The 13,606-nt window shown below is 43.3% G+C and overlaps 1 protein-coding gene across 1 annotated transcript; it reads right to left on the minus strand.

The window, feature by feature from the left end:
- Positions 1-1,396: 1,396 nt before the first annotated feature.
- On the minus strand, positions 1,397-8,009 carry LOC121584998 (alpha-2B adrenergic receptor-like). Its single transcript, XM_041901295.2, has one exon. The coding sequence runs from the start codon at positions 6,548-6,550 to the stop codon at positions 4,925-4,927; it is 1,626 nt and encodes a 541-aa protein (XP_041757229.1). The 5' UTR covers positions 6,551-8,009; the 3' UTR covers positions 1,397-4,924.
- Between the last annotated feature and the right edge of the window lie 5,597 nt (positions 8,010-13,606).

Below are 13,606 nucleotides of genomic sequence, written 5' to 3' on the forward strand. Positions count from 1 at the left end.
AGATTTTTACACTATTTTAGCTGAACAGCGTACCACTTACTTTGAAACCCATATATCATTTAATTCCCTTACTTACATTTTTTTTGAAATAGCTGTTTTCACATGTTGAGCTGAAATGTTTACCAAAGAAAGAGACACGTGAGGTCAGTTGTTCACATGTGAAACCATATGTTTACATGTTACATTTAGAGTTCACATATTAACACCCCCTTTTCACATAACATAACATGTTTTCATCTCACGTGAATTGCACATTCAGTTGTGAAATGTGTAGTTTCACGTGAAAAACGTTCACGTGAAATGTTTTGAGTATTACATTTAGAGTTCACATATTAACACCACCTTTTCACAAGTGAGGAGAATAACATGTTATTAACATTGAATTTTCACTTTCACGTGAAAAACTTTCACATGTGAAAATCTAACTCTCACGTGGAATTGCATTTTGTAATTTTGCATCCCCATGTTGTCCAAAAAATGTCACATGAGATAATGTTTTCACATGTGTAGTTTCATTTTATCACATGTTGCTGTTACATCTTGTCACATGCTATTGCATTAACTTCACATAAGATCACATGCGATAAGATCACAAGGGATACAGTAACTGGCAGTGTTTGTGCTGCTTTCAGTATGCCCCACATATATCCATCTGTGATGAACCACTTTAAAATGAAGTCTTCATTACGCTCATGTGTTGGGGTACACAATGTAAGAATTATCCCATAATAAGAAACCAATTATCCCGTAATAAGAATCTAATGTTACACAGTATACTGTGGGCTTTTGGCATCTCTACAATGTTAAAAGTACATTAAAGGGGAAATCTGCAGTTGCTACATCAATTTTTTGACTTTTAAATTAATGATAAATACCCATTGATTCTAGAAGAATATAACTTATAGATGCCTCATGAGCTTAGTTCAACTGTCATACCCCATCAGAACCCAAAATATAAGATTGTTTACTCCTTTCTTTGTAACATTTTAAAATGTAAACACTATGATTTCTATATCATGCATGGTCAGTCCTTGTATCCATAGCTCTGTCCATGAGTTTGTAAGTGGTTACATTTCTCCAGCCCCATCCCTCAGCTGTTTACTAAATTAGTGGCGGGGTAACCGCTTTGTTATTGTTTGAACTGCAGATTTTCCCCATTAAGATTGATCCAGTTAAGTCTGCTATATTTAGAGCCACCCCCAAGAGTCAGTGTGTAATATTCTTCAAACCCCCATGTGGTGGGCTAAGCCTTTTTACTCATGTTCCCTTTAAGACCACAGACAGCAGTACAGTAAAAATGATTTTAAATGATTGATCATGCCATGCTTATTTAAACTGCTTTATTTCCAAATGGAGGGAGAGGGAGAGAGGCCAGGGTCAAACACAGCAGGGGGGAGTCCAGGCAGGTCAGAAGAGCAGGGAGAATGATGATGCGGATGATGATTCACTATACATTGAGTTTTCATGACTGCCCTGTTGGCACCAAAAGTTCAATGACAATCGCATTTTAAAATGCAAGAGAACGTTATTGCCGCAGAGCGATTTGTGCCAACACAGAGGCGGTTATTTGCTGAGCTCCATGGTTCTGCAACCACAGGCTGTTAAAGCGCCACCCATCAGCACGGTGAAGTATTTTACAAACCACCATTGAAACTGTTTAAGAAACAAGTTAAAAAATAATAAATAAATACAAAAATGCTGCAGGAAAATTCAAGGCCACGACCGAGATTTTACCAATATTTCAAAAGATTTGTTCAATTCATGACATTCATCTTCTGCATTGACTGTTTTCCAGTAGAAATGACCCCAACCCCTGCAAACACAGGTCTGCTCCTGAATCATGTTCCTCTGCTGACTTTAAATCAATTAATCTCATTCAACATATTCAGAATTTATACAGTATTTACTCTGTTTCGTTCACATTAGCTTTGCCTTGCTTGGAGTGCACAGTAATTTTTTTCTACAACAAATATGAAACTAACAGGAAACTCAAAATGGCTCTAAATAAATAAATATTACATATAGCTTATCCAATCACAGCCCTTCATTAGAGCATGACAGAGTCACTCTGAGTCTCTGTCCGTGTCAGCTGGTGTCCAGGGCGTCACTAAACAGCCATGCTTGAAAGGACGGAGGTCCACAAAATGCAATTCTCTCTACAAAAAGTAATTGCAACTAACCCTAACCTTGCCTTTGACCTTACCCATATCCTTAACACTAACCAGAACCCTAAAGGAAGAACAAATAGATAATGTACTTGCTTAATAGTTTTGTACATTCTAGCATGGCCATCTAGTGACTAGTGTCCCTCAGGGAGAGAGCTCTTTGGCCAGATTCTCTATCACTACATCTGTTTTCTGTTCTTACCAGTATGTGGAGATCTACAGTATACAATACCAGCCAGAGGAGGCACTGACACAGTTCATGAATACCTCAGACATTTTATATAAGTTTACCAGACACTTGCAGCTGGTACCACTAGAAGTGCATCATTAGCAAACACACACTTATGCAGGCTCTAATCAAACACACACACACAGTCTCTCTCACACACACAAGGGTCAGCAGAAATTGACAACGGGAGATTAGAAGTGTTGTTGCCGACAGCCCTTGTCCCATAGTGTATAGCATTCACAGTTACAGACATAGCTTCTGTGAGGGAGAAAGACACACTGTACATAAAGAGCAACTGTAAAGAGTAGCAGTACCTCTCAGAAATAAAGGAAAGTGCCAGGTAGAAGTCCAGTCAGCCAGTGCAGGTACATTTCCAAATCAATCAATTAATCTATCTATCAAGCCATCAATCAATCATTCATTCATCCATCCCATATTTCCCATTTGGGAGCTTAATAAAGTACTATATTATCTTATGGGATGAATGTCCTTCCAGAAGTAGCTGGGCTTTCAGTATTATAATCAATATCAACTAGAGTGTTCTTAAGACCGTTTGAAGTGTTTGTGTCAGGCCAGCAGTAGCACTCTGGTGGCTGAGTTTCTCCTCTCATAGACATCCACTGTTCTCTTCTGTTCTGTTCAATGGGGAGCAGTGTGTTCGGTAATAGCAATGTCCTTTCAGGCTGAAGTCAGGTGAATCCACTCAAACTAAGCCAGATCGTCACTGTCCAGTGTCTTTGATAGAAGAAAAAAAATGTGGACGACTATACTGCATTCCAAAAAATCCTTAAATGTCCCGAATTTGCGTTCCTTGTCAAGGGATTTGGGAAAGTATTTATCCTCTTAACAATGTAATATGCTTTAAGCACTTGGAATTGTGCTATATAGATCCAATATACAGATTACATTTCCATTTTAGTCATTTAGCAGACGATCTTATCCAGAGCGACTTACAGTAGTGAGTGTATACATTTTCATACTTTAGTACTTTAGATCCAATCCATGTTGATGTTGGTGGAACAGCGTTTAATAAGGAGGAAACATAGGGGTCAACCTTTGCTGTTGTGCTATTCAGGGAGAGGTGGAGCTGTACCTTTAACCATCTCTTTGAGACATTCTGTGAATCCCAAATGGAACCCTATTCCCTACGTAGTGCACTACTTTAGACTAGAGCCCTATGGGCTCTATATATGGAATAGGGTGCCATTTGGGACTCAAATTCTCTTATAGGGGTGTATAACAACAGTGTTAAGTGGTTTCCTCTCCTCATCTTCTTTTAGTTCACCTGCACTGACACAGAGATTGGCAGGTGGAAACAAATGCCTGATCCTTCATATTGCATCCACCTATATCCTTTGTTTTTCAGTGCAGATGAATGAAAAGACACGAGTAGAGGAAGCCACAATAGGCTATTGAGATGCACCTGATGTCCTCACCTTAAAACACAGAGCCAGAGGAAAGGTATGTTTATGGTACAAAGTTGTCTTTCAAAATATAGCCTAAGCCCCACATGAGAGCAGTGGTTGGCATCAGAGTTTGAGAGGGAGTTAGTTGTCTCATGAACAGTAAGAGTCCTGATGTTGTCTCTCTCTCTCTCTCTCTCTCATGTGGATAACATCTCTACAGGAACACATGCTATTCCTGAGGCAGGATAAAAGTAAATATGCAGACCTCGTGGTTCTGCCCTCTGATAAAGAGAAGTGCCTCTGGTTGTGCTTAAACAGGCCAACAGGTCTGGCCTATCATCTCCTCGCGTTGTTCTGTTTTGTTTATCAGTCGGCTGATAAAAGGATATTTGTTTGTTTCATTGCTTTAAAGTCCTTGAATGGCTGTGCTCAAGACTGCTGTGTTTTGATCAGGAGTTCTCAGCGAGCAGTGGTGCATTGGCACACCCAAAAGATTTCTCAATTTTTAATCAAACAGATTTCCCAGACAACCTTAATGTCAGTCAGTCAGTCATATTTTGACGAGAGCATTTTATTTTCCTCCTCCTCTCTTCTCTACGCATACTGTGTGATGCTCATACATCAGAACATCCCTCCTACCTTTTACTAAAATGTCATGATCATGCCCTTGGATTCTTACACAGTATCATTCTAAAGCCCCCCAGAGTAGAATTCACAGAACATATATTGCACATGCTCTCCCCACACTATGTCCTTGGCATGGACCGTCACAGTTCTCCAGGTAAAGGCTGAACGTGTGCAGCTACGCACCAAGGGACTAAAACAACGAGCCCTTAGAGTTTCTTTCTGTTGCAAGGTGAGCCATCCTACAGCTAATCTGATTCAGCGTTCTATTCTGAAGGTCTGTAGCAGTTCACGGTAGAATCGGCAGCCCTTCGTAATATCATCAATTAGAATGTAAAATCAGTCAGAATGTTCTACAAATTTCAGAATATTTGTGCAGTTTTTTACACCTCAAAGAGTTTAGAGAGGACTGAAAAGAAGGGACTGACCTTACAGGTCATCTGTTTAAGGCCTCTTTACGAAAGGAAGGTTGCCATTGTTGTCCTTACAGAGCATTCAGTCTAGAAGAAGGTGCCCTTGGTGTTCTTACAGAGGATCTTCTTGAAGGCCTTTCTGAAGTCCTGGTTAAAGATGGTGTATATGACGGGGTTCAGACAGGAGTTGCAGTAGCCAATCCAGAAGAAGAACTTGAAGAGGGGATCAGGGAGGGAGCAGGTCTCAGGACAGATGGCCTGCAGTGAGTAGGAGAAGAAGAAAGGGAACCAACAGACAACAAACACTCCGATCACCACGGCCAGGACGAACGTGAAGCGCTTCTCTCGGTTCACCATGGCTTTACGACGTGCTGCTCCCGGAGTGCTCTCCGGCTTAGACTTCCTTCCCGCCACCAGCCGAGCCCCCTTAGAGGTGGCGATCATGTCCCTGTACTTCTGGATGGTGGCAGGAGAGTGGATGCCGGCTGAACCAGCCATGCTGGGATTGTTGACTCCCATCCTCCCCCCTTCCCCATGCTCCATGTCACTGTCAGAGCTGTTTGAGCTGTCCCCATTATTGTTATACTTCTTTCCCTTCTTCCCCTTCACCTTCTTCTCCCCATGTTTGGGTTTGGCCAGGGCTGGTGGGGGGAGGGTGGAGTAGGGAGACGGTGAGACCGAGGAGGGAGAGGGACCCAGGGGGGAGGTAGGAGGGGAGGTGGTGGTTGGGGTTGGAGCTAGGGATAGAACCGGAGGATGGAGGAGGTTTTGGGTGGTGGGGGTGGGGGTGGGAGGGGTGGGAGGGGAGGGGGTCTCATTGGCCTGGTTGGGGGACGGTGATGGAGTAACAGCCAGGGTGGGGGGTCTGACACTGGTGGTTTTGTGGGGCATAGCTGGGGTTTCCCCTCCGTCCTCCTTCCCATTGGCTTGGATCCCCCGAGGGGTTTGACTTGGGGTGGCACAGCCCACCCCGTCTTTCCTGGGCTCGCCTGGCGGGTTCTGTGTGCGCTGCTTGGCAATCTGGTAGATCCTCATGTAGACCAGGATCATGATGAGACATGGGGCGAAGAAGGAGCCGACGGTGGAGTAGAGGATGTACCAGCGCTCGTCGTTCAGTTGGCACTGAGGCCCCCTCTCACTCCCCTCCCCACCCGGCTCGCTCTTATTCAGCGACAGAAGAGGAGGGAAGGAGATGATGGCCGAGATGAGCCACACCACCACGATGGAGGCTTTGATACGCATGGGCGTGCGCTGGCGGGAGTAGGTAACCCGGCTGATAGACAGGTAACGGTCCAATGAGATGGCGCACAGGTGAGCTATAGAGGAAGTGCAGAACAGAACGTCCAGCGCCAGGTAGATCTCACACCACAGAGACTTGAAGTACCAGTATCCCAGCAGTTCATTGGCTAGGGAGAATGGGATGATGAGGGTCGCCACCAAAATGTCTGCAGCCGCTAGCGACACTAAAAACAGGTTCTGTGGTCCTCGGAGTGCACGGCTGGTCAGGACGGCAATGATGACGAGGATGTTTCCCACGATGGTGAAGACCACCATGAGGGTGATGGCCGTAGCGAAGAGCGCCGTGGATTCGGGGGAGTAGGGGGCCAGTTGCAGGGAAGAGACACTCTGATTGCAGGGAAGAGAAACACCGCTGGTCGAACCATTAGTGTCGCCCAGCCCCACTGAACATGCACTATCCAAGGGTGAAGCCATGAGTAACACGATGGATGGACTTGATTAAAGTGAGAAATAAAATGTTGTTGTAATGAAGATGCTGTTGGTAACGTTGTTTTATATCAGCTGAGGATGGCTGACATAAAATTATTTCCTAAATGTTGAGGGAAAAAACATTAGGCTATAACTGATCATTATATAGCCAATAAAAAGTATTCATGTTGTGTTATCGCTGTTCATTCTCTCTCCAAGTCCATTCTAAGCAGCGAAACGGTAAACTATGCCCGTGGAGCACGCCAGACTATGGATCAATGGTTTTCTATTAGAGTGCGCTGCCAGAATAAAGCAGAGAGCAATTATATTTCCTGTCTGAAAATAAAACCGTTCAAACAATTCAAAGTTGTCCAGCACATGAAACAGAATTGATTGTAATCTCACAGCTGCTTGATTGTTTGGATATTTTAAAGAAGCGGGAAGTTATGGTCAGGTGGTCACAGAAATAGCCTTAAAATCTCATTTCAGACTATAATACAAGGCAACACAAACGAGATTGGGAACAATTTACAAACACTCATCCCTGGGCAGGATAGCCTACTTCAGATGTTAGTGTGCAGAAACTTATCTCGCTCAAGTCCCCGCTGTCTCTCAAATGGAGATGCACACAGCAGCCCACTTGGCACAGACATCAATTCAACGTCTATTCCACATTGGTTCAACGTAATTTCATTGAAATGACGTGCAAACAACGTTGATTCAACCAGTGTGTGCCCAGTGGGAGGGCTATCTGACCAATGTTAAAGCTGTGTAGATAACTTACAAACAAATCGCCTATCATAATTCTAACAAATATGAAATGGTATACAGTTGTTTTCCTATAAAGACAAGAAAACATTGGTTTGAACAGATTTAGCTCATAAAATGGTCGAGCCTCGACAGACTAACTGGCGCGCGTTACCGAAAGATGTGCCTCACTTTATCTGCATAACCCTGGACATTATTCAAGCAAAATGGATTCCTAAAATAATAAATTGTCTCTGAATGGCACTGTGAAGTTATTCGTTTATGTTGTAACGTGAGCACGTCCTCAGTGTAGCCATAAAAGTTTTGGAATTCATGAAAACAAAACCATGTCCAACATAACTCCAAGTTGCGCATTGAGTCGAAGTTGCGCATTGAGTTCTTCCGTTGTTGTTTCAGTTTCCTGGTGTTTACTTGTTCCAAGACCTCATCTCGGTTTGGGATGAGCGTGTGCGTGCGTTGTTGGGTATATCCAAGCGCAGATAATGCGCAGTCATGCTTTGGCTGGCTCGTAGCCCCTAGTTCGGTCTCTCCATGTCCAGGTGTAGCCTAATGTAGGCTAGGTTATCTCTTCACGCAGCCCTGCTCCTGAGTTCAGCGCCTCGCCGCTTCTCTCCTCGAGCTTATCGGTTGGTCTCGCAGCAACGCGCGCATCTCCAGGAGTGAGCGTGACCGTGAGCCCCGGTCTAATAATGGGAGCGTCTCTCCTCTCCTCCTCTCTCTTTTCCAACCGGAGTGATGCCAATACGGGCGTCATGAGACCATGCCATCTCCCTCTCCCACTGGGCACACTGTTTGAATCAATGTTGTTTCCACGTCATTTCAATGAAATGACGTTGAACCAACGTTGAATTGACGTATGTGCCCAGTGGTCTCTCTCTCTCTCTCTCTCTCTCTCTCTCTCTCTCTCTCTCTCTCTCTCTCTCTCTCTCTCTCTCTCTCTCACTCTCCCTTTTTCTCTACCCACTAACACACTGTCAATCGGTACCCGTTATATTTTTAATGGAAACCTCTGTAGTAAGTAGAACCGCAACGCTTTGGTCAATACAAGAGGCATAGGTCCCCAGCTAAGAGAGTAACACACACTGAAGTCATTTATCTTTCTACAAACATTGTCATCATCATCATCATTATAATCATCATCATCATCATCATTATAATCAACACCCTCCACCTCCTGATCTTCATCATTGTCACCATGATCACAATTGAATTGTTGGTTCCATAATGGCCTATTGGCTACTCAGAAAGATACAACTCTATTATTGTATGCTACCATACTGTATGTTCCCATGCAATTGACCCTGACAGTGACATGGATCAATCATCCCTCACCCAACCAACCCATTTCTCCACTCACGCCTTCATTAAACTGACATACATACAGAGATGCACATTATACAGGATCACGCACACACGCATTCAAACACACAATTTTACCCTCTCACAAGGACTGTACTCTATTTAACTAAGATCAAGTGCCTTATGTTTTGATGTTCAAATAACATCTAAAAAGTGTAAAATGTAATAAATCAACACCCACACAGAGACGTGGATTTAACAGTGGAAAACATGTCCCCATTTATGATCTATAGTGGGAGTTGGTAGTCACACACAAACACACACACACACACACACACACACACACAGCATGCCTCATTTAGGGTGTCCACAGAGGGTGGGTGGTTGTCGTGAGGCCATTATGTTTATTTCCCATTTTGCATCGCCTACCCAATGTCAGATAGGAGTGAGAACCCTGACCATAGAATTAGAATCCTAACTAACTCATTCTGATTCCATGATCCCAACCACTGGCAAATAACCGCTTGCATTCTGTTCCATGCCAAGCGATCTAAATATAAAGAGCGCTTTTAGTAGGAGAGTGCTCTCCAATCAAGTGTTACCGGCGGTAGTGAGTGAACTAAGGTTGGTAAAACATTGAAAGTGGATTCAGGAGGTCATTCAACACAATTTTCAGCTCACACACACACTCCAAACGCATCATAAAGAAAACTCTGCTGTCACGCTTCACTGCAAACTTTGTGTTAAGCTGAATAAATATTATTTTGGGATTTGTGCTTTTGGAATAAACATTAGACTAGAGTCAAACATGTCGACTGCTTGCTTTCTTCTCTCCCAGGAAGTACCAATGGAGTTATGTCACTGATTGGTCAGAGAGCCCACTCACCTGGTGTCTGTCTCATGTCTGAATCAGTCCCTGATTAGAGGGGAAGGATAGAAACCAGCAGCCCGCCCTATAATTGTAATGACTAGTTAGATATCTATGTACAATATATATCTAACCTTTTTGAAACAAAGGATCATCCTTGAGCTTCATTCTATAACTGGTTGATGGTTAGAATGGCTCAGAACAGCATCTCCCAAATGAAGGGAAACCAGCTTGATGCTGGTTGTGACTAGAAACATGGTTTTATTTCAATGGTGATTCACTGGAGAAGGGACTTTAGGGACCCTTTCTGAAATTCTGATCTGGAGGTCAGTACTAGCACTTCTGCCTAGTCTCCCTAGGTAGATGGGTTTCCTCCCACATTAACAAGGTTCCAAGGTTCCAGCATACACGTTTACATACTGTTTTACCCACTTCATATGTATATACTGTATTCTAGTCAAGGCTCATCCTATAATATAACTACTACTGTACACACCTTTTCTATTCATATACCGTCCATAATGTCTATACACACCATCATATACATACACTACCAGTCAAAAGTTTGGACACACCTACTCATTCCAGGGTTTTTCTTTATTTTTACTATTTATTACATTGTAGAATGATAGTGAAGACATCAAAACTATGAAATAACACATATGGAATCATGTAGTAACCAAAAAAGTGTTAAACAAATCAAAATATATTTTATATTTGAGATTCTTCAAATAGCCACCCTTTGCCTTGATGACAGCTTTGCACACTCTTGGCATTTGACTGGTACTGTATACAGACTCATTTTGGGGATTTGTGTGTATTTTTTTGTATTGTTAGGTATTACTGCACTGTTGGAGCTAGAAACATAAACATTTCGCTGTACCTGCAATAACATCTGCAATATCTGTGTACGCGACCAATGAAATTACATTTGATTTGGAGCATAGTGCTGTTGCCCTAGGTCAGGGATTTCATTTGTCTCCTCTAATCAGATTCAGACCAGATTCAGACCTGAATGGGAAACCAGTTGAGTTTAGTCTCTCGCAGTCCTCTGGACCTCAAGGCTCGTATTTGAGTACCCCTGGTTTAGGTGCATCACCGTGCAAGAACGTCTCTGAGAGACCCATCGGTTTAGTGAGAAAGCCTGCCACCTTGTGTGTGTGTGTGGATGAAACCTCAATAGAACCAAGGTGGGTAGGTGCCGGTGGTATTCTTATGTTATTCCAATCACACAAAAGCACCTGTGTATTTGTACTCTAATGCATTTGTGTGTATGTGAGTGTGTGTGTGTGTGTGTGTGTGTGTGTGTGTGTGTGTGTGTGTGTGTGCACGAGTACGACCCTACCTCACACAGGAAGCGGCGCAGGTCCTAATCCAGGCACTTGTCCTCTCCCATCTGGACCACTGCAACTCGCTGTTGGCTGGGCTCCTCGCTTTTGCCATCGAACCCCTGCAACACTGAAGCCCGCCTGGTTTTCAACCTTCCCATGTTCTCTCATGTCACCCCGCTCCTCCGCACACTCAAACCCTATACCCCAACCCGAGCACTCCGTTCTGCCACCTCAGGTCTCATGGCCCTCCCACCCCTACAGGAGGGCAGCTCCCACTCAGGCCAGTCCAAGCTCCTCTCTGTCCTGGCACCCCAATGGTGGAACCAGCTTCCTCACCTCGACCCCCCCCCCCAAAAAAGAAACACTTAACCAGCACTTGCACTTGACAACCTCCCCCCCCACACACACACACCCTTCTAGCTCTGACTCTACTGATAGCTACGTTATTGAGGGAAAATGTACTTTCTCTGCCTGTGATATGTGCTTGTCCCACCTAGCTATCTTAAGATGAATACACTAACTGTAAGTCGCTCTGGATAAGAGCGTCTGCTAAATGACTAAAATGTAAAATGTGCACACATTTTTAACCTCTATCGTTGTCCTGCCAACGTAACAATTTTGAGGAAATCGCCTTAACACTCACACAGTCATCCTCTTTGGGAAGGCTTGTCTGTAATATGTGTATATGTGTGTTCGTGTGAATGTGTGTAGTAACACTAGAACGTAAAACCCCTGCCAGCAATTTTAAAAGTGTTCCTCATTCTGCTAGGCACACGGTGTGTGTGTGTGTTTGTGTGTGCATGTGTCACATTGAATTGGCCATGATTGGCCTGCCAATATTTCACCCTGCACAGTGTAAGCAATATGTACATCTCTGATTGTATTCTCTCTTGCTCTCCCTCTATCTTTCTCCCTCTCTCTTTCTCCATCTCTCTTTCCTTCTGTCCCCCAAACCCATCCATCTCTCATTCTCTCTCTTCAGGGGTCAGAGTATAAATCCTATTTTCCTACTTCATCTCCATCTGTCTGTAACTGCTTACAGTCATTTGTTTACAGGTGTGTGTGTGTGTGTGTGTGTGTGTGTTTGTGTGTACTTAACTGCTTAGAGTGATGCGTGGAGGCAAGACAGACCTAATAATTTCAGACAGTAAATATTAATCTGAATCACTGATTTATTCATAGTTCTTAGTACTAACTGGCTTTAATATTTAAAAACACTCTCCCACTGTCTCTTTCCTTGGCCCAAACACGGCATGTGTGTGTGTGAGAGTGAGAAATATATCCTCCTTAAGCGCTAAAACAACCACAAAAAGGAAGCAAAAGGTGCTGAGTAATAGGAATACATGTGGATATGTATTCCTTATTGTCTCACGTCGGATAGCGGCCGTCTGCACTGACAAGACCTGAACAGAAAATGAAGCAGTCTGTCCTCATATAGGTAGGCTAGTATCCTCATGGGAGCGAGGGGGGAGCTTTTTAGGGTTAGGGGAAGAGGGGGGTGGGGAGACAAAATTAAATGTATCAAGTAATGATACCTCACAGGGAAGCATCAGGGAAATGCTCTGATGTAAGGGAGCCACAGTGAGAAACCTTGTTGATGATGCTGTTGGTGCAGCGGTAGCCTGGAGGTTAGAGAGGCGGGTCAGTAACCGGAGGGTATTGTATATATAAATATTATATTTTATTGTATTGTACCCTGATTGTTAGTTATACAGTTGAGATATTTAGATGGCCTTTTCAAGTTAGAGAGGAATATCAGTTACTCGTCTTTATGATGCTCTTAGGCTTGGTCAGAAAGATGTCTTTCTTTTTACATTAGATTACATGGACAGGTGAGACCTGATCCCCAGAGCACCCGGTGTCACAGGAAGGCCAAGAAGATCATCAAGGACCCCAGCCACCCGAGCCACGGCCTGGTCACCCCGTCACCATTTAGAAGGTGGAGACAGTACAGGTGCATCAAAGCTGAGACCGAGAGACTGATAAACAGCTTCTATCACCAGGCCATCAGACTGTTAAACAGTCACCACTAGCCGGCCTGGATTAAATATTATTTTTTCTCACCCATCAACAGACAATACCCCATAAAGTGAAAACATGTTTTGGAAATGTTCGCAAATTTATTGAAAATGAAATGGAGAAATATCTAATTTACTGCAACTTGGCCACTAAGGAACATTCACTGTCTTCTTGGTAAACAGCTCTTGTGTAGATTTGACCTTGTGTTTTAAGTTATTGTCCTGTTGAAAGGTGAATTCATCTCCCAGTGCCTGGTGGAAAGCAGACTGAACCAGGTTTTCCTCTAGGATTTTGCCTGTGCTTAGCTCCATTCCGTTAATTTTTAATCCTGAAAAACTCCCCAGTCCTTAACTCTTACAAGCATACCCATAATTGGATCTGCCCCAAACATAACACTTTGTATTCAGGACAAAAAAATTTGTTGCTTTGCCACATTTTTTTCAGTATTACTTTAGTGCCTTGTTGCAAAGAGGATGTATGATTTGGAATAATTTTAGTCGGTTCAGGCTTAATTATTTTCACTCTGTCAATTAGGATTTCTGTTACAGTGCTATTTGGGTTGTTAATTTGATTTTTTCCGACATTTCTTGATTTCTTGTTTTTAAAATTGATTATTTGTGTAGCCTACCTGTTTGACATTTTACTGCATTGTCAGGAGCTAGTAACATAAGCATTTTGCTGCACCTGCTATAACATCTGCTAAAATGTGTACACAACCAATAAACTTTGATTTGATCCTCGATCAGCACTCCTAGTCTGATACGCTCGATGACTACG

The sequence above is a fragment of the Coregonus clupeaformis genome, chromosome 16 (assembly GCF_020615455.1).
Source record: "Coregonus clupeaformis isolate EN_2021a chromosome 16, ASM2061545v1, whole genome shotgun sequence".
NCBI classification, from domain to species: domain Eukaryota; kingdom Metazoa; phylum Chordata; class Actinopteri; order Salmoniformes; family Salmonidae; genus Coregonus; species Coregonus clupeaformis.